Source organism: Lolium rigidum, chromosome 6 (assembly GCF_022539505.1).
Source record: "Lolium rigidum isolate FL_2022 chromosome 6, APGP_CSIRO_Lrig_0.1, whole genome shotgun sequence".
Classification (NCBI taxonomy): domain Eukaryota; kingdom Viridiplantae; phylum Streptophyta; class Magnoliopsida; order Poales; family Poaceae; genus Lolium; species Lolium rigidum.
In genome coordinates this window covers 88803705-88825337 of record NC_061513.1, presented here as the reverse complement: position 1 = coordinate 88825337, position 21633 = coordinate 88803705, and the positions used below count along the sequence as shown (strand labels likewise).

General features: G+C 44.8%; 1 protein-coding gene across 1 annotated transcript; it reads left to right on the top strand.

Annotated features, from left to right (window-relative positions):
- The first annotated feature begins 6232 nt into the window (after positions 1 to 6232).
- LOC124665708 (ABSCISIC ACID-INSENSITIVE 5-like protein 2) lies at positions 6233 to 9560 on the top strand. The gene is made up of 3 exons (XM_047203096.1): positions 6233 to 7078; positions 7269 to 7340; positions 9217 to 9560. Exons 1-3 carry the CDS (start codon positions 6233 to 6235, stop codon positions 9295 to 9297), a joined length of 999 nt encoding a protein of 332 aa, XP_047059052.1. The 3' UTR covers positions 9298 to 9560.
- Positions 9561 to 21633: the final 12073 nt, after the last annotated feature.

Here is a 21633-nt window from a genome sequence, read left to right as displayed (position 1 = left end):
ACAAAGAAATCCACCCAACACAGCGAAAGAAGCAATGCGAAATAAAAGGCAGAATCTGTCAAAACAGAACAGTCCGTAAAGACTAATTTTTAATAAATACTTCCGTTGCTCAGATCAGAAAACTCAAAACTAATGAAAGTTGCGTACATATCTGAGGAACACGCACGTAAATTGGCATATTTTTCTGAGTTACCTACAGAGAAAACAACCCAGATTCGTGACAGATAGAAATATATTTCTGCGCAGAAATCCAAATCTAGTATCAACCTTCGATTAGAGGCTTCACTTGGCACAACAAAACACAAAACTAAGATAAGGAGAGGTTGCTACAGTAGTAAACAACTTCCAAAACACAAATATAAAACAAAGTACTGTAGCAAAATAACACATGGGTTATCTCCCAAGAAGTTCTTTCTTTATAGCCATTAAGATGGGCTCAACAGTTTTAATGATGCACTCATAAGAAACAGTAGTTGAAGCGAAAGAGAGCATCCAGAGGCAAATTCAAAACACATTTAAGTCTAACATGCTTCCTATGCATAGGAATCTTGTAAGTAAACAAGTTCATGAAGAGCAAAGTAACAAGCATAGGAAGATAAAACAAGTATAGCTTCAAAAATTTCAGCACATAGAGAGGTGTTTTAGTAACATGAAAATTTCTACAACCATATTTTCCTCTCTCATAATAACTTTCAGTAGTATCATGAGCAAACTCAACAATATATCTATCACATAAAGTATTCTTATCATGAGTCTCATGCATAAAATTATTACTCTCCACATAAGCATAATCAATTTTATTAGTTGTAGTGGGAGCAAATTCAACAAAGTAGCTATCAAATATAGGAGGCATATTGTAATCATAATCAAATTTACTCTCCATAGTAGGCGGCAACAAAAGACTACTATCATTATAATCATCATAAATAGGAGGCAAAGTATCATCAAAGTAAATTTTCTCCTCAATGCTTGGGGGACTAAAAATATCATGCTCATCAAAGCCAGCTTCCACAAGGTTAGAATTTTCCATATCATTAGCAACAATGGTGTTCAAAGCGTTCATACTAATATGTTCCATAGGTTTTTTTAATTTTCGCATCAAACCATTCATGTCTTAAATCAGGAAATAGAATAAGAAGTTCATTGTTGTCCATTATGCCAAACTAGTGTAAACAAGAAACAAAAAGATGCAATTGCAGGATCTAAAGGAAATAGCTTCGAGCACACACACAACGGCAACAGAAAAGTACTTTACCTGGGACCGGAGTATGAGAGCCTTTTACCTTTCCTCCCCGGCAACGGCGCCAGAAAAGTGCTTGATGTCTACGCCCCCTCCTTTTCCTGTAGACAGTGTTGGGCCTCCAAGAGCAGAGGTTTGTAGAACAGCAGCAAGTTTTCCCTTAAGTGGATCACCCAAGGTTTATCGAACTCAGGGAGGAAGAGGTCAAAGATATCCCTCTCATGCAACCCCGCAACCACAAAGCAAGAAGTCTCTTGTGTCCCCAACACACCTAATAGGTGCACTAGTTCGGCGAAGAGATAGTGAAATACAGGTGGTATGAATAAGTAGTAGCAACGGCACCGTAAAAGTGCTTTGCCCAGGGCAGTAAACAAGCAAGTAGTAACGCAGCAGTAGTAACGCAAGTAAAACAAGTAAACAAGCAGCGATAGCAGTATTTAGGAACAAGGCCTAGAGATCATACTTTCACTAGTGGACACTCTCAACATTGATCACATAACAGAATAGATAAATGCATACTCTACACTCTCTTGTTGGATGATGAACACATTGCGTAGGATTACACGAACCCTCAATGCCGGAGTTAACAAGCTCCACAATTCAATGTTCATATTTAAATAACCTTAGAGTGTAAGATAGATCAACACAACTAAACCAAGTACTAACGTAGCATGCACACTCGTCACCTTCATGCTAAGAAAGGAGGCATAGATCACATCAATACTATCATAGCAATAGTTAACTTCATAATCTACAAGAGATCATAATCATAGCCTACGCCAAGTACTAACACGGATGCACACACTCGTCACCATTACACCGTGCAGGAGGAATAAAACTACTTTAATAACATCACTAGAGTAGCACATAGATAAATTGTGATACAAAACACATTGCAATCATAAAGAGATATAAATAAGCACTTCACTATGCCATTCATAACGTTGAATAAGTATTCTGTGAAATATAGCCTAAGAGACCCACACGGTGCACACACTCGTCACCTTTACACACGTGGGACAAGGAGTCTCCGGAGATCACATAAGTAAAATTCACTTGACTAGCATAACGACATCTAGATTACAAGCATCATCATATGAATCTCAATCATGTAAGGCAGCTCATGAGATTATTGTATTGAAGTACATAGGAGAGAGATGAACCACATAGCTACCGGTATAGCCCCGAGCCTCGATGGAGAACTACTCCCTCCTCATGGGAGACAGCAGCGGTGATGAAGATGGCGGTGGTGTCGATGGAGGAGCCTTCCGGGGGCACTTCCCCGTCCCGGCGGCGTGCCGGAACAGAGACTCCTGTCCCCCAGATCTTGGCTTCGCGATGGCGGCGGCTCTGGAAGGTTTCTCGTACCATGGCTTTTCCGTCTCGTGGTTTTAGGTCGAGGACCCTTAAATAGGCGAAGAGGCGGCGTCAGAAGGTCGAAGGGGCGCCGACACTATAGGGGGGTGCGGGCCCCCCCTGGCCGCGCCGGCCTAGGGTTTGGTGGGCTCGTGCCCCTCCTCCGGCGGTTCTCGTGTGTTCCGGATGCTTCCGGGCAAAATAGGAACCCGGGCGTTGATTTCGTCCGATTCCGAGAATATTTCGTTACTAGGATTTCGAAACCAAAAACAGCAGAAAACGAGCAATCGGCACTTCGGCATCTTGTTAATAGGTTAGTTCCAGAAAATGCACGAATATGACATAAAGTGTGCATAAAACATGTAGATATCATCAATAATGTGGCATGGAACATAAGAAATTATCGATACGTCAGAGACGTATCACCCCCTTTCACTATCCTCGAAAAGATATCACGCAATAACCTTTTTTGTTTGGCTTCGCACGAGACGAAGCCGTGCTCCGTACCACAACGTCGCACAGGATGGCGCCGTGGTCAATGGCTCTATGCATTGTTTGATGTGGTGGTCATTGCTAGGGGCGAGGTCCACTTCATGTGAGCTTGGCTCTGTTGACCGCGACTCCATTTTATGTAGCTTGGCTCCACTCACGATGGAGCCAAGGTACTTAGCCATTTTCCAACCGCAAAGGAATGCTCTGAAAATGTGCTCTTATACACACCATGTGGCGATCGACGACTCCATGCTAGCATGAAGTGGGAGGCACCAAAGATGCCGGCGTGGGAGTAACTTTAGGTCAAGAATATATGATGGAACCTAAAAGGAAGATGATCAAGGAGAAAGCCGGGCAGAAGAGGCATAGCTACCAAAGGGAGGATGGAGGATGCACAAATGAGCTTGAAGAAGCTCGTGAAAAAGCAACATTTGAAAAAAATAGCAGAAGATGCTAAGAAAGCAAAAGAGTAAGAACTAGAGTTAGAAGGCTCGTCTTGCAAGGGAGGAGGAAGTGGCAGATGATGTGAGGAAGCGGAAGGGAAAGTACGGACATTGTACTTAGTAGAAACCTTATGGCAGAATCCTATCTATTTTTGTGGACGGGCTCGACTACAACTATTTCATGAACTTTGATGTTGTAAACTTTATGGCTCAACCCAATCTAATTCATGCACTTTCTTGCACTTTTATGTTGTAAAACCTTGTGCTCAAACCTATCTCTCTTGGTAAACCCTATTTACTTGAACTATGTTTGATAATTTCAATATATTCTAATTTGCAATTTTTTTTTTTGTAATTGCATAGCCTCGTGAACTATATTTGCCATGTGTATTTTGAACATCATGTACATGTACAAGGTATGGCTCCGTTCCAGATGTAACCAAACGGCACCATTCAGGATAACACCGTGCATGGCACCGTCCTCATTTGAGAGCATGTATTCGAAGCATTCTGTCACGGCTGGAAAATGGCTAAGGACCACGGTTAGAGCCAAGATACGTAGCACACGAACCGTGGTCAATGGAGCCAAGTTCACGCGAAGTGGGTGCCGCTTCTAGCGACGACCGCATAGTGCATAGGGTCATTAAACACGACGTTGTGCGGCCACAACACCGTCCTAGACGATGCTTTCCTATGGAGACGGAGACAAACAAAAAGATAATTTCGTAAATCTTTCTCAAGAACAAGTTATTTTATGATATATTTTCAGATATAGGTTAATTTTGTTCAAATCGACTTCATGAGAGGTGAGGAAGGAATAGGTGGTAAATGCTTTGAAGAAAAATCATAAATTGGGACGACGCTGTCATTCATATGGAGACGGACACAAACAAAAAGATAATTTCATAAAATCTTTCTCGAGAACAAGTTATTTTACGAGATCTTTCCAGATATAGGTCAATTTTGTTCGAATCAACTCCAAGAGAGGTGAAGGAGAAATAGGTCATAAATGCTTTGAAGAAAAATCATAAATTAAAACGGCGCCGTTCGACGGAGACGGAGACAAACAAAAAGATAATTTCGTAAAATCTTTCTCATAAACAAAGTTATTTTGTGAGATCTTTCTAGATATAGGGATGAACTCGAAGAGAGGTGAAGAAGGAATAGATCATAAGAGCATCTCCAGCCGCGTCCCCCAAAGCGTCCCCCAAAGGGATTTGGGGCGCGCCGGACAGAAAATGCGTTCCAGCCGCGTCCCCCAAAGCCCATTTTTGTCCGGCGCCCCCATTCGGGTGTCCGGCCCCCGAGCCCGTCCCCGTCCCACAGGGGACGCACCGGGCACGCCGGACACAACGAAATGAGAGGCGAGGAGGCGCGGGCCCGACGCGTCAGCGGCACGGAAGCTTAGCCGCCGCTTACGTAGCGACGGTGCAGTTCCCGGGAAGCGAAACCGTTGCATTGGCAACCGCGTCGATGACGCGGCAACCGCCGGAATGGAGTCGGGACTCCTCGGAAGAGCAACCGCTGCACTTTTCGACTTCTGCGCCGCCGTCCCGCGCTCAATATAAGACCCGTACGTCGGCGCTTTTGGATCTTCACCGGCCGCATCCGACACCTCCAACGACGATGAGCTACATCTCCGAGCTCCCGTCCGACACCTCCGGGCCGAGGGAAAGCCCGCTGGATGGCGCCATTGGTGGGAGAAAGGTCCGACGCCCGGCCAGCGGCGACGATTCCCTCCCGCCACTTGACGCGCGCGGAGGAATGGCTGGGCGTGGAGGAGGACGCGGAGGAACAAGGGTCAGAGGAGGCGGCGGTGGCCCGTGCGAAGGCGGAGGCGGACGCGAAGGCCAATACCGCCAAGGCCAAGGCGCAGCCGGCGAGCACCGGCGACAACGAGGAGGACTCCGACGCGTCGGCCGCCTCTTCGGAAGAGGTGACGAGCAGGAAGCGCCACCGTGATGACGACGACGAGGCAGGGCCATCATCGAAGAAGAAGAAGTAGTAGTTTAAATTAATTTATATGTACTTTAATTATGTTTTTTGAAGTTTTATATGTATTTTGTTTATGTTGAACCGATTTAAATATTAGTAAAGAGTTTTATTCTATCTATCTAAATTTTGGGGGCGGCGTTTGGGGGACGTGACTGAGGAGCGACCTCCCCCAAACGCTCAATCTGACGCGCTTTAAGGGACGCTTTGGGGCAAGCGGCTGGAGATTGCTCTAAATGCTTCGAAGAAAAATCATAAATTGTACTCCACCTGCTGTATTTCTCTGCGGCCTCCACCCGTCCACCGTCCCGTGGCATTTTTTCCTCTTCCTCTCCTTGAGTGACCTACCAACCCGACCCAGCGCGGCTCGAAATCTCTCCTGCCGCCTTGCCGTAGCTTTGCGTCACCACCGTCGCCCCAATCCCGCGCCCAAACCGCTCCGCCTCTCACGCGGGCCGCCGCCATCGCCGCTCCAGCTCTTCCTCACCGCGGCATCGTGTCCCTGCTGTCCCCTCTCCGTCCTCAAATCCTTCGCCATTTGGGGTTTTGAGGTATGGGCTTGTATCCATCCATTGATTAGTTAAGCCCCACTGAGCTCCAGAATTCCTTGTTGCGCCGGTGCGCGCCCGGCGCACCATCTAGATCCGCCCCTGGAATCCAAAGGTTTCGGCTTGGCAGAAATCGAGCACAACTAGGCCTTTGCCTTCTCATGGGGAGTCGGAAACTGCCATCGCGGTCCGGGCGCGGCGGCGGCGGTGCCGGCGCCGGCGCCTCGCAGCGCGGGGAGGTGCAGAACCTGGCGAGGCAAGGGTCTCTGTATAGCCTCACCCTGGATGAGGTGCAGAACCATTTGGGGGAACCCTTGCAGAGTATGAACCTCGATGAGCTGCTTAGGAGTGTCTTTCCTGATGACATGGAGCCTGACGCTGCAACTACCAGCCAGTATGAGCCGAGTTCAAGCCTCTTGCGCCAGGGTAGCATCACAATGCCAAACGGGCTCAGCAAGAAGACAGTGGATGAGGTGTGGCGGGGCATCCAGGATGAACCCAAAAGGAGTGTCCCGGAGGGTGGTCGGCGCAAGCGGGAGAGGCAGCCGACACTTGGAGAGATGACACTTGAGGATTTCTTGGTCAAAGCAGGGGTTGTCACTGAAGGTTGTCTCAAGAACTCGAATGATGCTGGCAATGTGGGTCTGGTGGGGACAGGTGCCACAGCAGCTGGAGCCACTGGTTTGACATCTGGCGCACAGTGGTTAGATCGATATCAGCAGCAGCTTGCAGCAACCGAGACTCATCAGCATGTGCAGCAAATTGTGCCTGGTCCTTATATGCCCATGCAGTTAGTCCCCCAGCCACTGAATGTTGTTTTGCCTGGTGCTATTCCGGAGTCTGCTTACTCTGATGGATCACCAATGATCAGTCCAATTTCTGATTCCCAGACACCTGGGAGAAAGCGTGGTGTATCAGGAGATGGCCCGAATAAGTTTGTGGAGAGAAGGCAGAAGAGGATGATCAAGAATAGGGAGTCTGCTGCTCGTTCAAGGGCTAGGAAGCAGGTTGTGATATATATTTGATCTATTTTCTTAAAACTTCCTTTATCAGCAATGCTAGAACTACAAATCATGTTTCATGAAGGGTTATCAATGCTATGTGCTTGAATTTGTTGATTTAAAAAGTGGGACAACATGATGAATTGCTTAGTTTCAATGTTTTTTTTTAATATTACTTACATCATATTTGCAACAGGCCTACACTAATGAACTCGAAAACAAGGTATCCCGTTTAGAAGAGGAGAATGAGAGGCTAAAGAGGCAAAAGGTACTCCCTTTTTTTAATACTATCTATTGAAATGCCATACTTTTCCCTTGTAAAATTGCTGTTTTATTCTTGGTATGTTAACCATTCAAAATTTTCCCTGCTATGTCCAATTTCTATTTCTAAATAGAAGTTGGATTACCTGATAGGGAATCAATGTGATTTTGCTGATACTCTCAACTGTTCTCAAATTTGTAGTTTGTACTGTTAAGTACTTTAAAGACCTGTATATATCAAGCATTACTATCCCCTCCTAGTTTATGATTATCACATCCGATAATCATAAATATTTGCTTCCACTTCTGGAGCTCTGCCATTATTTGGTGGGTTGGGAACTAAAGTACGGTGTACCACGTACAGTTTGGCCTGTTGGTTTATATAGTTATTAGGTTAATGGCTTCAAATAACTGTTGGAGTAAATGCAAATATCCAGATAACAACAAAGGCTCTAATTCGTATTTGTTCTTACAATTCTACAACTCCTTGTGGATATTGCGGGGTTATGTTACATTTATTCTAATCAACGCTTCTGATTTGCTCCCTGCATTAGAAATGTTACACCAAAGTTCTTTGGTGTAGTTCTGATGATAGAGTCTACTTTCGGTTATAAGTTGCAATAAAGAGGTAGGAACTAGGAACTGTCTGCTGCAGATTTTTCTAAGAAGTGTTAAACAAAGCTGTATTACGAGGAAAAACTAGTTTCTCTCCTTGTTGCCAACTTATCGAAAAAATGATATTGCTACCTTATCTTGCCATTCAATTTCGTTTACTGTAATTGAGAGATGTGTCATACTACTTCTGTCCAAAAATAAGTGTCACACTTTTGTCTAGATGCAGATGTATCTAGACACATTTTAGTTATAGGTACATCCGTATCTAGAAAAATTTGAGACACTTGTTTTTAGACGGAGAGAGTACATCGAATCTTTCCACTTCTTTGGAAGTGTAGTTTTGATTGCTGCACTATTTTATGGAATCAGCTACCAGTTGCAGGACTGCCATTCCTACCTTGATATGTTACTGTTAGTGAGTGATATGCAATTGTAATTGATCTCTGTTAGCTGCATCTTCCTGATGGACACGTGGTACTTATAGTTGTTACAACTAATTGTTTGTTTTACGAGTTCATTTACAATTTGTATGATCAGGGGTAATATAAACTGAGTTGCTTGATAGTGCTACCTGATTACTGTTGCTAAGCTTTTGTATTCGGTTCTGGTCCTAACCTAGATTGACAAGTCAAATATAACTTTGGAGAGATCTTTGCTGAGTTGGCTGTATTTTGGAATGTTCTATTTAATCTTATGAACCCTAGGATATTAATTAGTTAAATAAATAACTCATCATAAGATAAACAGGGATCTGTCAGATTCAAACATGTTTCTAGAAATATTTTCATTTCTGAATAGCAAGGGTGCATCAGATTGAATTTCTAGAAATATTTCATTTTTCTGGCATTGCAAATTTATTATCCATTTTTCATCTTCTGTGTGGCCAAAAAACGGTATCAATCCGTTTTGAATTACAGATGTTCTAGCTTTTTCTGAATCGTATGTATCTAGATTCTAGATGCATTGTCTGTTCAGTCATATTAGTCCATATGTAGTCCACATTGAAATATCCAAAACATCTTATAATTCGGAATGGAGGGAGTAGTACTTGGCAGTGCTGTGTGACTTGTGTCACCAGGGTTAATTTACATGTCTCTCAGCAAGTTGTGTATGCTTATTCTAATATGATCCTGCTACCAGGCAAACCTTATCCAGCTTCCTACAGTTTGTGAATCTTCTTTTGTCGTCTACTCTGATGGATTTAGTGTTGCGACCTTTTGCAAATCCTCCATACATAACACTGACTACTTCACCTTTTTCTGCTTCAGGCGCTGAACATGATGCTTTGCGCTGTGCCTCTGCCGGAACCCAAGTATCAACTCAGGAGAACGACCTCAGCGGCTTTCTGAATTGGCCCGCATTAGTTTATTTTGTAGGTGTCTCATGTAAGTTTTGCCTCTTCGTTCAGGAGCAGGAGCATTAGCTAGCTTGGGAGTTCTTATTTTCTTCTGTATCCCTGCTCTGTGATTTGCGCCGTGTAGGATCCTAGCATGTGTTTGTGTTAGCACCTAGCACTTTTATCTATTTACTGAGGCCCTGCCACTAGTCTAGTATGTAAGTCTGCCGGACAGATTCAAGTTCCCGGAGCTATCTATACATGGTGACTTGTCTTGGGCTTCTCTTTCATGTAACTGTGAAGCAGTATGCAATTTACATTCAGCGAGTAAATTACATATAGGTACCACTTTTGGGGCAACGGTTGCGAGTAGGTACCAACTCTGGTAATTTTTTCAAGTAAGTGCAACTTCTGGGGCAGGTCGTAACAGATTGCGCAACTCTGGAGTTAAACGAGAATTAAGCGGGCGGTCCCACATGTCATAGCCAACGTCCGTTGCTGAGCCGTTAGGGCACGATTCGGCTCCATCTGTGGCCGTTAGGGCACGATTTGGCTCCATCTCTGTTATTTCCCCCCTTTTCTTTTTCGAGCGGTGGCGATGGAGGAAGGCGATGGCGGCGGCAGCGGCGGCGCTGCTGGCGGCGAAGGAGGCGGCGCAGGCGGGAGGAGTGCTGGAGAAGGCGGAGTGTATGACGACGGGCTGGATGACCTGTGGCCGCCGGCCCGCGTTTCGTCGGCGGATTTCATCGCCCAGATGTGGGAGGACGGAGACGACCCGGCGACGAACTCGACCAGGACAAGCAGCCACGCCGACGTCGGAGATGGGTAAGTTGCTCTACTCCATGTTATGTATCTTCCACTCTCTCCACCCTGTAGGTCCAATTTTACTCATTTGGACATTTCTATTTGCTTTGTAGCCTAGATACTGAAGTTTGGGATGTGAGGATACAATTTGAGGATGGTCAGGATATGCTAGAGAACCAAATTTGCCGTGATGACCTGACTTACATGAAACTAGTTTCAATGCTTGAGCCCCGTGGCTATGGATTTGGGGATTCTATGTACTCGTAGAATTCAAAGTGAAATGGAATTGGTTGAGAACAATGCTAAAATATATGAGCTGCTACTGCATTTTGATTCAACAAAGGTGTTAAACTTGACTGCTAAGAGGGGACTACATGCTGTTGATAAGAAATTAAAAAAAACCAAACAAGGCAGCACATCAGGGGATAATTGCTCTAGCATTGTAACTTATTCATCTCCAATTGTGTTCGATTTCAGTGAGCCACCTGTGTATGCCGTGGATGAAGATGGTCAATTGTTTAATAGCCAAGTTGGTAGTAATAATCCTGTTGGGCAGGGTTCACACAATCATCCTCAGTTCTATGATGTTGATGAAGATGTTGAGCTGTCAGATAGTGATGAGGATGCAGATGTGGGCACACATGATGCAGCATTTGACATGGGAGACTTAGCTGATTCTGTTGAAATCAGGATGAAGGAAAAGGCTGAAGCCGATGAGATCTTGGAGGAGATGAGAAAGCAAAAAGAGGATCCAATGTCACACTCGCCAAGGTGATACGGATATTGAAGATTTGTTTGTAATCGAAGAAGAAGCAAGGTGCTGAACCATGTACCGAGGTGCCGTTGAAGAAAATGAAGCTACTCGTTAAGAGAAAAGGCCCCACTTGAAAGGTCACATTCAAGTGTTGTCGTCGAACATGTGCGAGACTTCATACCATCCGATGATGAGGACAAATGCCCCGGTTTTCCGCTCGAAGATGATGATGATGGGTTTCAGCCATTGTCGATGATTCTACCTAAAGGAAGAAAGAGTAGAGCAAAGAAGAGGCCACCTAGGGTATGGTATGATGAGAGAAGGCTGCAAGCACATGAGCAACTAGCAGAGCACATGTGTTTTACCAATGTGGAGCAGTTCAGAGATGCATTGGTCAACTTGCATATAGCACAAAGTAGGAATTTCAACTATCATCGAAACTCTGATGTTAGAGTAATTGCTGATTGCATAAATAAGCCAGCATGTCGTTTCTATATTACTGCATCAGAGATAAAAGGAGAGAAGACCTTTGTCATTAGGAAGATGAATCTTGAGCATACATGTGAGACGACAACAGATAGTTCAAGGGTTAGTGCAAAATGGCTTGCCAGAAGGTATGAGAGTTTGTTCAGATCTGATCCTAATACAGGCATTCAGACATTGATTGATAAAGCAAAGTTGCACTATGGTGTCGACGTTCCGAAGATGATGGCATACATGGCTAAAAATCATGCGCTCGATGCTGTCCTAGGTGATCACAGAGAGCAATACTTCAGATCGAGAGATTGGGCACAAGCAGTGATCGATACAAATCCGAGCAGTCGGGTGATTGTGCAAACAGTTATCCCTCCACCTTCTATGGAGAATCCCCATCCAGGTCCAACATTCCATGGTCTTTTCTTCTGCTTAAATGGAACCAAAGATGGATTCCTAAAAGGGTGCAGGCCATTCATAGGTACTGCATTTGCTCTTTTTAGCTGTTGTTGTATTGCTAATTTCCTATACTACTGCATTTCTTCATAGGATGATGTGAATAATTGTTTGTACTGCAGGTTTGGATGGTTGCTTCATCAAACTCTGCACTGGTGCTCAAATACTAGCTGCAACCGGCCGAGATGGAAATAACAACATGTTCCCTATTGCCTTCGCGATCGTCCCAAAAGAGGACACGACCAATTGGTGCTGGTTTTTGACTCAGTTGAAATATGCTTTGGGAGGAGAACAAGGAGAATTTGGTCCTTACACAATTATGTCCGATAGGCAAAAGGTTAGTCCTATTTGTCTTACCTCATATGCTAGTCTTACCTCATATGTCATGGTAGTGTTACTTGAAAACTGCAAATTGTTATATAAATGGACAGGGACTTCTCAAAGCAGTGACCCAAGTGTTCCCTTCTGCTCACCAAAGATATTGTCTAAGACACATTTACGCAAACTTTCAAACGGCTGGATTCAGGGGGGAAGATCTGAAGAAATGCATGGATAGAGCCAGCTATGCATACCATAAGGACCAGTTTGAGGCTGCAATGGAGACTTTAAAAGTGGAGAGTGAAGAGGCTTGGAAATGGCTGAGTCAGATCCCACCCCACACATGGGCACGGCATGCATTCGACACCAACTGCAAGACTGACCTAGTTGTTAACAACCTCAGTGAGGTGTTTAACAGATATATCTTGGATGTTAGGAAGAAGCCGATAAGAACAATGCTTATTGGTATAAAGAACAAGTTAATGGTTAGGAATCATGAGAAGAGGGTTGGTGGACAAACTGCTAGGTGGGTGATCACGCCACATTTCATGGAGCAGCTAGAGCTAGCCAAGAAGTACTCCAGGCCTTGCACACCAAGAATTTCAGGGACTGATCTGTGGGAAGTGACTAATGGAAAAGGTGATCGGATACATGCTCGTTGATTTGGCAGCTAGAACATGTGGATGCAGGAGATGGGATGTCACAGGGCTCCCTTGTAATCATGCTTGTAGTGCTATAATCAAGGCCAAGCAAAAACCAGAGGACTATGTGAGCAAATTCTTCATGAAACCCATGTACATTGAAGCATTCAAGCCTATGATTTTCCCCGTGCTCAGGCAGCATGGTCAGCCAAAGACTGACTCTCCGGACATCGTCCCTCCTGATTTCAAGATCACTAGAGGGAGAAAGGCAGAGAAGAGGAGAAAGGGCAAGTTTGAGAAGCCCAAAGCTAAAGATACATCTAGGATGGGGACAATAACCTGCTCAAACTGCAAATTGCAGGGACACAAGTACACCAGTTGCACTACGCCGTTGAGGCCTGATCTACTTGTTAGAAAGAATAAACATGTGGTTAGTAAATTGTAGCCCAACCTGCTAGTTATTTGTTTTTTTACTTTTGAACTTGCTTTCCTAACTATGACTTGCAACTTGTAGCCCAACAGAGGTGAAGATGATCCTAGTGCTGCTGATGCTCCTGGACCAAATGTTACTACTGCTCCTCGACCAAGTGCAGCTGCTGCTCCTCCACCAAGTGCTGCTGCTGCTCCTCCACCAAGTGCTGCTGCTGCTCCTGGAGCAGGTGCTGCTGCTCCTGGAACAAGTGCTGCTGCTGCTCCTCGACCAAGTTCTGCAGCTGCTCCTCGTCGTCGTCATATTGCTACTTCTGCTTCTACAGCCTGTAGCACTGCCCCACCAGCAAGACCACCAGCAAGACCACCAGCAAGAGCTGCATTTGCTCCACCAAGATCTACTACACCATCGACAGAGTCAGAATACGAAGCCGGCTATCCAGCGTACAAAAGGACAAAGACATGGGCTTATATGAACTGTGGTTATGTTGACCCAGATCATGATGCTGGCCCAGATCATGATGCTGGCCCTTCTTACTGAGTGCTGAATGAACTGTACTACTGGTTATTTTGGTTGTACTGATGACTTATGGTGCATATGTATGGTGCTCCATTTGATGACTTGTTATATTGTACTGAATTATGACTTGTCAGTACACAAATGGTGCTCCATTTGATGCTTTCATGAATTACTAGTTAAATTCTGATCAATTGTGCCTTGGCAGTATAGAAATGGAGCTCCAGATGATGATTTCATGACATACTTGTTAAATTATGATGAATGATGCTATACTGTGCCTTGGCAGTTGATGAATTACTTGCTATACTTGATGAATGATGACAATTTCATGAATTATGCATTGTGAGCACACAAATGGTGCTCCAGTTCTTGCATTTGTCATGACAGATATTGTGTTGTCAGTTATACTTGTTGTTGCTACAAACTCCGGCGACCATAAATGGGCGGCGCCACCGTGCCGCTTCTAACTCCGGCGACCATAAATGGGCGGCGCCGCCGGCGACAACATAAATCAGCACAGCATAATTCAGCACAGAACAATTCAAAGACAGAAAAATTCAGTTAAGCCAAGAATAATTCAGAACACACAGCAATAGTAACACAAAGTGACAGTACTTCCATTACATCATAAGATCAAACTAGTTCCATCTCTGGTACACAATTCAGCACAGCATAGTACTTCCATTACATGCTAACATAGTTCACCAAGGCACAAACTAGTAAATTATTACATGCAAACAACTCATTCTCCACAAATTTCAATAATCTTCTTCATCTTGTCCTTCTGAGCATGGGATTGCTTCAGAAGTTCTGCAACATAGTACTCCAGCCTCTTCTTTTCCTCCTTCAAAGTTGAGCATTCATTATCTGTCTTCGGCCTCTTTGCCAGCTCATGCTCCAGACTCTTCTTTTCTTCCCTCAATGATATCACTTCTTGCTCTGCCTTCTCTCTCTTTGCCACTTCAAGCTCAAGGTCATGAGAAGTTATCTCTGATACATACTCCAGAGCATTGCCCACTTGCTTGTGCAACTCCATATTCTTCTTCTCCAACTCTTTTTTCTGTAATGTCAGTTGGTAATTCTTAGTGGCATACTCCACATTACCATGTATCCTACTGTCCCTCTCTTCATCATGCATGGCCCAAAGCTTGACCAAACTCCTCTGCAGTGGAGGTGGCCATGGCCCATCTACCCACTCAACCTTGTCACACATCTCCTCATCCTATATTATCAATCAAAATCCATCAACAATTATATGAAGGCAGTACCTATATTTTATTATATGAAGGCAGTAATAGCTATATTTTATTATGAAGACAGTAGCTACATCCATCAACAAAATTGCATGTAAATACTACAAAAGGCAGTAGGTATATCCATCTTGTTATCCTAAATAGGCCGTAGCTATGACCATGTTATTAAATTATAGTCATCATACAAAGGCAGTAGCTTTATCCATCAAAAGGTGCAGTACATACTACTATAATTCTGTTCTTATTAAATTGCTTACTAATCTGGTCATAACAAAGTAAGCACTGGTCATACTATATTGCTTCACTTATCTAAATCACAGAGAGGCAAGTGGTCATACTATATGGTGCTACATTCTCTGGTTATAGTACTATATTCTTTGGTCATACTATATTGTGCAACATAGACATAAGAAATTGCAAATGGCTATATAAAAAATGCATTACAGTTCCCAACCTTGCATCCACAAGCCAGAAATCTCCTGCCCGTGTTCTCTCCTTCGAAGCAAACCAACCTGTACATTGGCATATCATGGTTGCACCTCAAATCGCAATCGTCGTACCCGGTGAACTCGGTGTCCAGAATTGTTTCTGGTATCTAAGAGAAGGAACAGGGAGGCAAGATCTAAGCTTCAATCCACAGGTCTATGATTCAATCGACAAATCCTAAATCGTACGAACCCTAACCCTAGTAAGTGACCAGGGAGGCAAGATCTTACCGGCTTGCGAGGGCTGAGGCCGTGGCCGTAGTCGAAATCGGACAGCAGGCTGTCGTCGCTGCTCTCTCCGTCATTCCACGACGGCATTGCGACGGCGAGGCGCGGCGGGGTGCGTCCTGGCGGCGCGGCGGCGCTCCAATCGACCGGAGCGAGAAGAGAGAGAGAGAGAGGTGGGCCGCGACTGAGTCAGCTGGCACCTGGTCGAGTCGAACCGGGTCTCTTATCGGCTCCTGCCCTAACGGCTCAGCAACGGACGTTGGCTATGACATGTGGGACCGCCCGCTTAATTCTCGTTTAACTCCAGAGTTGCTCAATCTGTTACGACCTGCCCCAGAAGTTGCACTTACTTGAAAAAATTACCAGAGTTGGTACCTACTCGCAACCGTTGCCCCAAAAGTGGTATGTATATGTAATTTACTCACATTCAGCCAATGTCGAAAAAATCCTCGTGTTATTAACGCCTCTGTAGGATCCCATTCAGTCTCTTAACATTGTTCTGCTTCCTCATTTGATGATCTGTTTGTTCAACGTCATATATCTTTTCATGAATAGTTTCGCTAAATATGTTAGGGCGACAAAGGAAACTGTTTCACATGTATGACTGCATTCCCATCTACGTCATGTTACACTTGTAAGTGAAACCTGCTTATCCTGGATGCTGCTGTGTCGTTCATCAGATGCTGCTTCCCTCCATCAGTCCATCTGGTAATATAACTATATGAGATGTTATCACAACCAATTGCAACATATATTTGTTGTAATAACATATATTGCTGCAACATTATCTAGTGGTGAAACTTGAAACATGTGCTTGCTACTCCCGTTGCTCTAGTCTGCGCTGTGTTTCCACGGGCACGAAACTGAGTGTTTGGTTTGAGGTGTGTGTATGGCTTCAGAGTTCAGACTCCTGCGAGTGAAACAGTAATAGCGCAACGCCGTAGATCTTCGATCCGACGGGTAGGCTTTCTCTTGGCAGGCCTCCTCTTTGGCGCCAGAATGGCTGCTCGTCTCGCCGCTTGAGCGCGCTAATAAGCGAATGAATTTGGATAGCGCGCGCAGGGCCGCCTGATTTCTCGATTAAATCCCCCAAACTACGAATTAGTTGTCCTGGTCGAAGAAACCTCAGTCCTCCACGCCCCAGTCAACGACGACATGGCCCGCCGCCGCCGGCGACCCGCCTCAACGCCGCCGCCACTGGAAGTGGAAGGCGACGGCCTCTGCCGCCACACGCATCCTCCTTCGAGGGGAGCAGCTGGTAAGACGCCTGTAACTCTATTAAGCATTGGGGATTGCGGGATTTGCTACGAGGGTGCGGGTTAGCCTACCTGATATGTGGATTCCCCGTAGCAATCTCCGCGGTTGAGCATGCGCCGACCGGATTGGGGAATTTTGGAGTCATTGATATGTTCTCCCGGCCACGCAGGAATTGCAGATGACGGGATCCTGGAGAATGTGTGGGCTCATGGTGAAAAACTAGGTGCTGGCTTCAGATGCAAGTACTGTTCAACGGCCAGGAAAGGTGGGGGCGCGACCAGGCTAAGGCAGCACCTTGCAGGGAGGCGTGGCCACGTCGCTGCCTGCACCCAAGTGCCGCCACAAGTTAGGAAAGCTATGGTGATTTCCCTGCGAAATCTGAAGCAAAGGAAGAATGCGACGAAAGATTGTCGAGCAAGGACGGAGGAAGCAGATCTGCATAACGTGGCGTGCCGTGATGCTGACAATGACAGAGAAGCACATCAAATCCCAGTCAAAATGGAGGAACAAGTATCACTGGAGGAGTTCCCGTGTTCGCAGAGAATGAAGAGGCGTGGCATGTTCGAGCACGGTGATGACAGTGGCAGCGAAAGCAGTGCAGGTGCTAGTGCTAGTGATGCAGGTAGCTGTGCTGGTGGAAGGGGAGTGTTACCACAAAAGAAGTTTGGTAAGTCAGGGCTTAGGCGTCTAGGAAGGGACGCTGGTCATGTGCCTAGGCAGGCACCAAGACAAACTCTGATTGATAGGATAGACAACAAGGAGACCAGATCAAAACTTGGCAAAGCTTGGGCAAAGATGTTCCATGCCAATGGTATTCCTGGAAGGAAAGCAGACTGCCCATACTTCCGCAGTGCGATGAAGCTAACACAGCAGCTAGGTCCTGGCATGTTCATTCCTACATGTGAAGAAATTGATGGCATATATCTAGATGCCATTGAGAAAGAACTGAAGGAAGATTTGTGTCAATTTAAGAAAGAATGGGAAGTCTATGGTGTTACCATAGTGTGTGATTCATGGACAGGGCCTACAATGACATGCTCTGTAAACTTCTATCTAAGCTGTAACAGTCGGATGTTCTTCCACAAGTCCGTGGATGCAACAGGGAAGATAGAAAATGCAGGTTTCCTGTATGGCGAGATTAAACAGGTTATTCAGGATGTAGGTGTCCAGAATGTTGTTCAAGTTGTGACGGACAGTGGTGACAGTTATAAGAAGGCTTGTCTCAAACTGATAGCCGAGTATAACCAGATCGTTTGGCAACCATGTGCAGCTGACAGTGTTAATCTAATGTTGGAAGACATAGCAAAATTCCCTGAAGTTGCTCAAGTTATGGATAGTGCTGAGCAAATATACAGGTTTTTCTACAGTCTTGACACTTTGCTTGCTGAAATGAAGGCAAAAGTTGGTGGGGAGCTAGTTCCACCAAATGCTACTAGGTTTGGAGCCATCTTTGTCTTCATACAGAGTTTTTGGGACAGGAAAGACAAGTTCAGTAAATGGATGCTGTCCAAAGAATGGAAGAGGAGTACTTGGAGTAAAAAACCTGAAGGAAAGCATGCATATGGTTGTCTTACAAGCGGACCATGGTGGGACAAAGTCAAATGGGTAATCAATGCCTTGGAGCCAATTTACTGTTTACTTTGCTATGCTGATCAACAAAAGGGTAGTTCAATATCTGGATTTATGTCAAGGTCAATTTCTGTCCACCACGAGTTACACGAACGGCTTGGAAGTGGCTCTTCAGATTTTAATAGAATCATGGATGTGGTTAACACTAGACTGACCATGCTGAAAAGCGATAATTTTATGATTGCTGGTGAGCGATTCTAGATTCACTTATTAATAGTTTAACACAAAGATCTTTTTCTCCTTGTGTCTGGACTAATTAATTATGCCACCCATCTTTCTGTGTTTATTGTTTATTTAGCTGGAGCGCTGAATCCTGAAGGCCATTACAGCTACAAACATAGTTTATGCCGGGAACCAAAATATGCACATGAATTAACTTTGGCAATATCAAAGCTTGCAGACTCAACTGAAAATGCAGTGGATGGTCTTTGTCAACTTCATCAGTTCATTTCATACCGAGGGATATTTGGGTCCACAGAGGCAAGGGATGCTGCACGCCATATGACTCCAGGTCTGTCTATACTGCTCTATATTAAACGGTTTACTAAAGCGCCTTGATGCATGCTATAGGGCATGGGCTGCGAGCAGCTCCAGGTATATGGTTAGTTGGTTATTTAATTGCGTAAATGCATTTGTGCAGCTGCATGGTGGATGGCTTTTGGAAGACAGTATCCCGCAATACAAAAGTTTGCTTTGCGGATTGTGTCACAATGCTCATCATCAAGAGGATGTGTGCTCAACTCGAGCACATTTGATTTGCTACAGATGCAACAGAGAAATCATCTAGGGTATGCCAAGCTCTGTAAATTAGAATATGTCCATTACAATTTGAGGCTACGTCTGCGTCATTCTGAAGGTGAAAAGGAGAATGACATGAGTGCAGCTATGCACGTGATGGATGCCACATTGTTTCCGACAGGGAATCCACTCATGGATTGGTTGGATGCATCTATCTGTGAAGCTGAATTACTGATGGGTGAACAAGGAACTCCTCCAATGCTTGCCCAGGCTGTGGTTGATGCCACCAATGCAGAAAGCCCAAGTGAACCAGTCGCTGATAACAAATTAGGTGAAGAATGCAGATCACTAGAAAGCAAACATAAGAGCAGAAAATTTAAACAGGGGGTTCTTAGAAAAAGAATCAAGGCCTGTTAGTGTAGGGATTTTCCCTCGATTCTGTACGAAAGGTTAGCTGTGCTGCATTTTGTAAGTATGAATATGGGGAGGCTAACTACTTGATGCATGAGCAAACGACTCATGTCCATGAACTGTCAGTACTTTTGTTAGTTGTATGATGATTAGTTCAGTTCTTCTGCCTCATTAAATGTACTACCGAGTCCTTTTGAACATGCTAGTTATTTTTGAACATGCTAGTTTGTTATGAACTACTCTAGTAATTGTGAATCTGCGATGATGTAACTTTTGCTGATTTTCTTGACTTTGAAGTAAGGAGCTGTTGTTCTTGTTGGTGATGGGCCTGCTGTTTCATCCAGTTTTCGATGGTTCCCATTAACCCAAGTTAGTGATAAGCTTTTGAAATTCATTTTCTTGCCTGTCCGGATCCAGTTTTCAGCAGAAACCAAAATGGCTTAGTGGTGAGATCTGGAGCAAACACGAGATCTCTCACTTTTTGCTCCAGATGCCATTGCATATTGAGTTCTCAAGCATGGACTATCTGGTCTCCTGATTTCATGTGCTTCCTTGATTGGTGAATATAAAAGGACACCATATTTTTCATGTCGCAAACAGTTCACTCAATCGAGGTACCAGCAAGTGATCACAAATGGTTTGGGAGTTCCTGTACATCAAGTAACGTTAAATGCACCCTGTGTTTTGTTTGCGGCCTGACAGATTGGGTTTGTCCATCAGTGAGTCAGTGACAAGCTGATACTTTATGATTAGGTTGTAGTCTGTAGATATGCCGTTGTAATGAACTCTGACAAACTAGTCAAATTTTGGGTAAATTGCACTATGGAAGCAAGCTCTTAAAGCTCTAATTATTATCAAATACCATCCGATGTTCGATGTACTTTAAGTCCATATACTGTAGTATTTTGCATCTCAAAAAAATATTCATATATTTTTCTCAGAGAAGAAGGGTTGGCCTCAGTTGCCCTGGTTGTGTTGATCTTGTTTTCTCTACAAGGGCTGAGCTCCCTCATCGCGCCGTCCTCTCCAGTCTCCACCCAAGCAACCGCATTCGCGCTGCATCAGCCTATCTATCCAAGAGCGCCGCCGCCCTGGTTTGCCTCGCCGGATCTTCGTTCGCTGCTGCCGAAATCGAATATCGGGAGTCACTAGAAAATCGATTCCTTGTTTTCTCCAACCCGTTCCTTACTAAATCTTCGAGTTGTAGTCAGAAGCGGAGACAGGCTCTGCGCGTCTTTCCAGGTTGTCGCCGCCGAAGCCTTCAGATTCAGAGCAGACCAGACACTCTCCAGCCATCAGAAAAGCTCTCCGCCGACGGCTGTTCACTTCTCCGGCATCAGGGTTCATCGCTGATCCTCTCGGGCTTTGACTGATTTTATACTATGATGAGAGTGAATTCCCTGTCCTCGCCTTCCGCTATTATTTTTTTCCCTTGCAGAATTCTTCCTTGCTGCCGTATATCATAATTGCATCTTTGAAACTATGGAAGTTGAATCTTTTAGACTGGTAGCAACAAGAATCAACTCAGATTTGTTTCCATGACAAATGCAGATTGTTCGAGAAGATTGGATTGGTCGCTTGCCTGATGATATTTTGGTTAACATCCTTGACCGACTCAGTGTCCGAGAGGCTGCAAGTGCCAGGACAGGCGGTAGCGGCACCTCCCTCCTATGCTCTCTCGTCTCACCATAGATGTCCGGGACTTCGTGGCCAAACCTGCTACCACATGCCACGAAGAAGAAATTGCACGAAGCAATGCAACTATGGTTGAGGTTACAAAGAGCATCCTACTCCTAGCACGCAGGGTTTCAAACCCAAACAGCATAAGCTCAATGTGCATGACGTTCTTCTTAAGAGATGATGACTGCATATCCATTGGACACTGTTGGGCACATCATGGCGATCCACGACATTGACATTGAATTCACAGTTCTTACAGACAAGGATCCAAC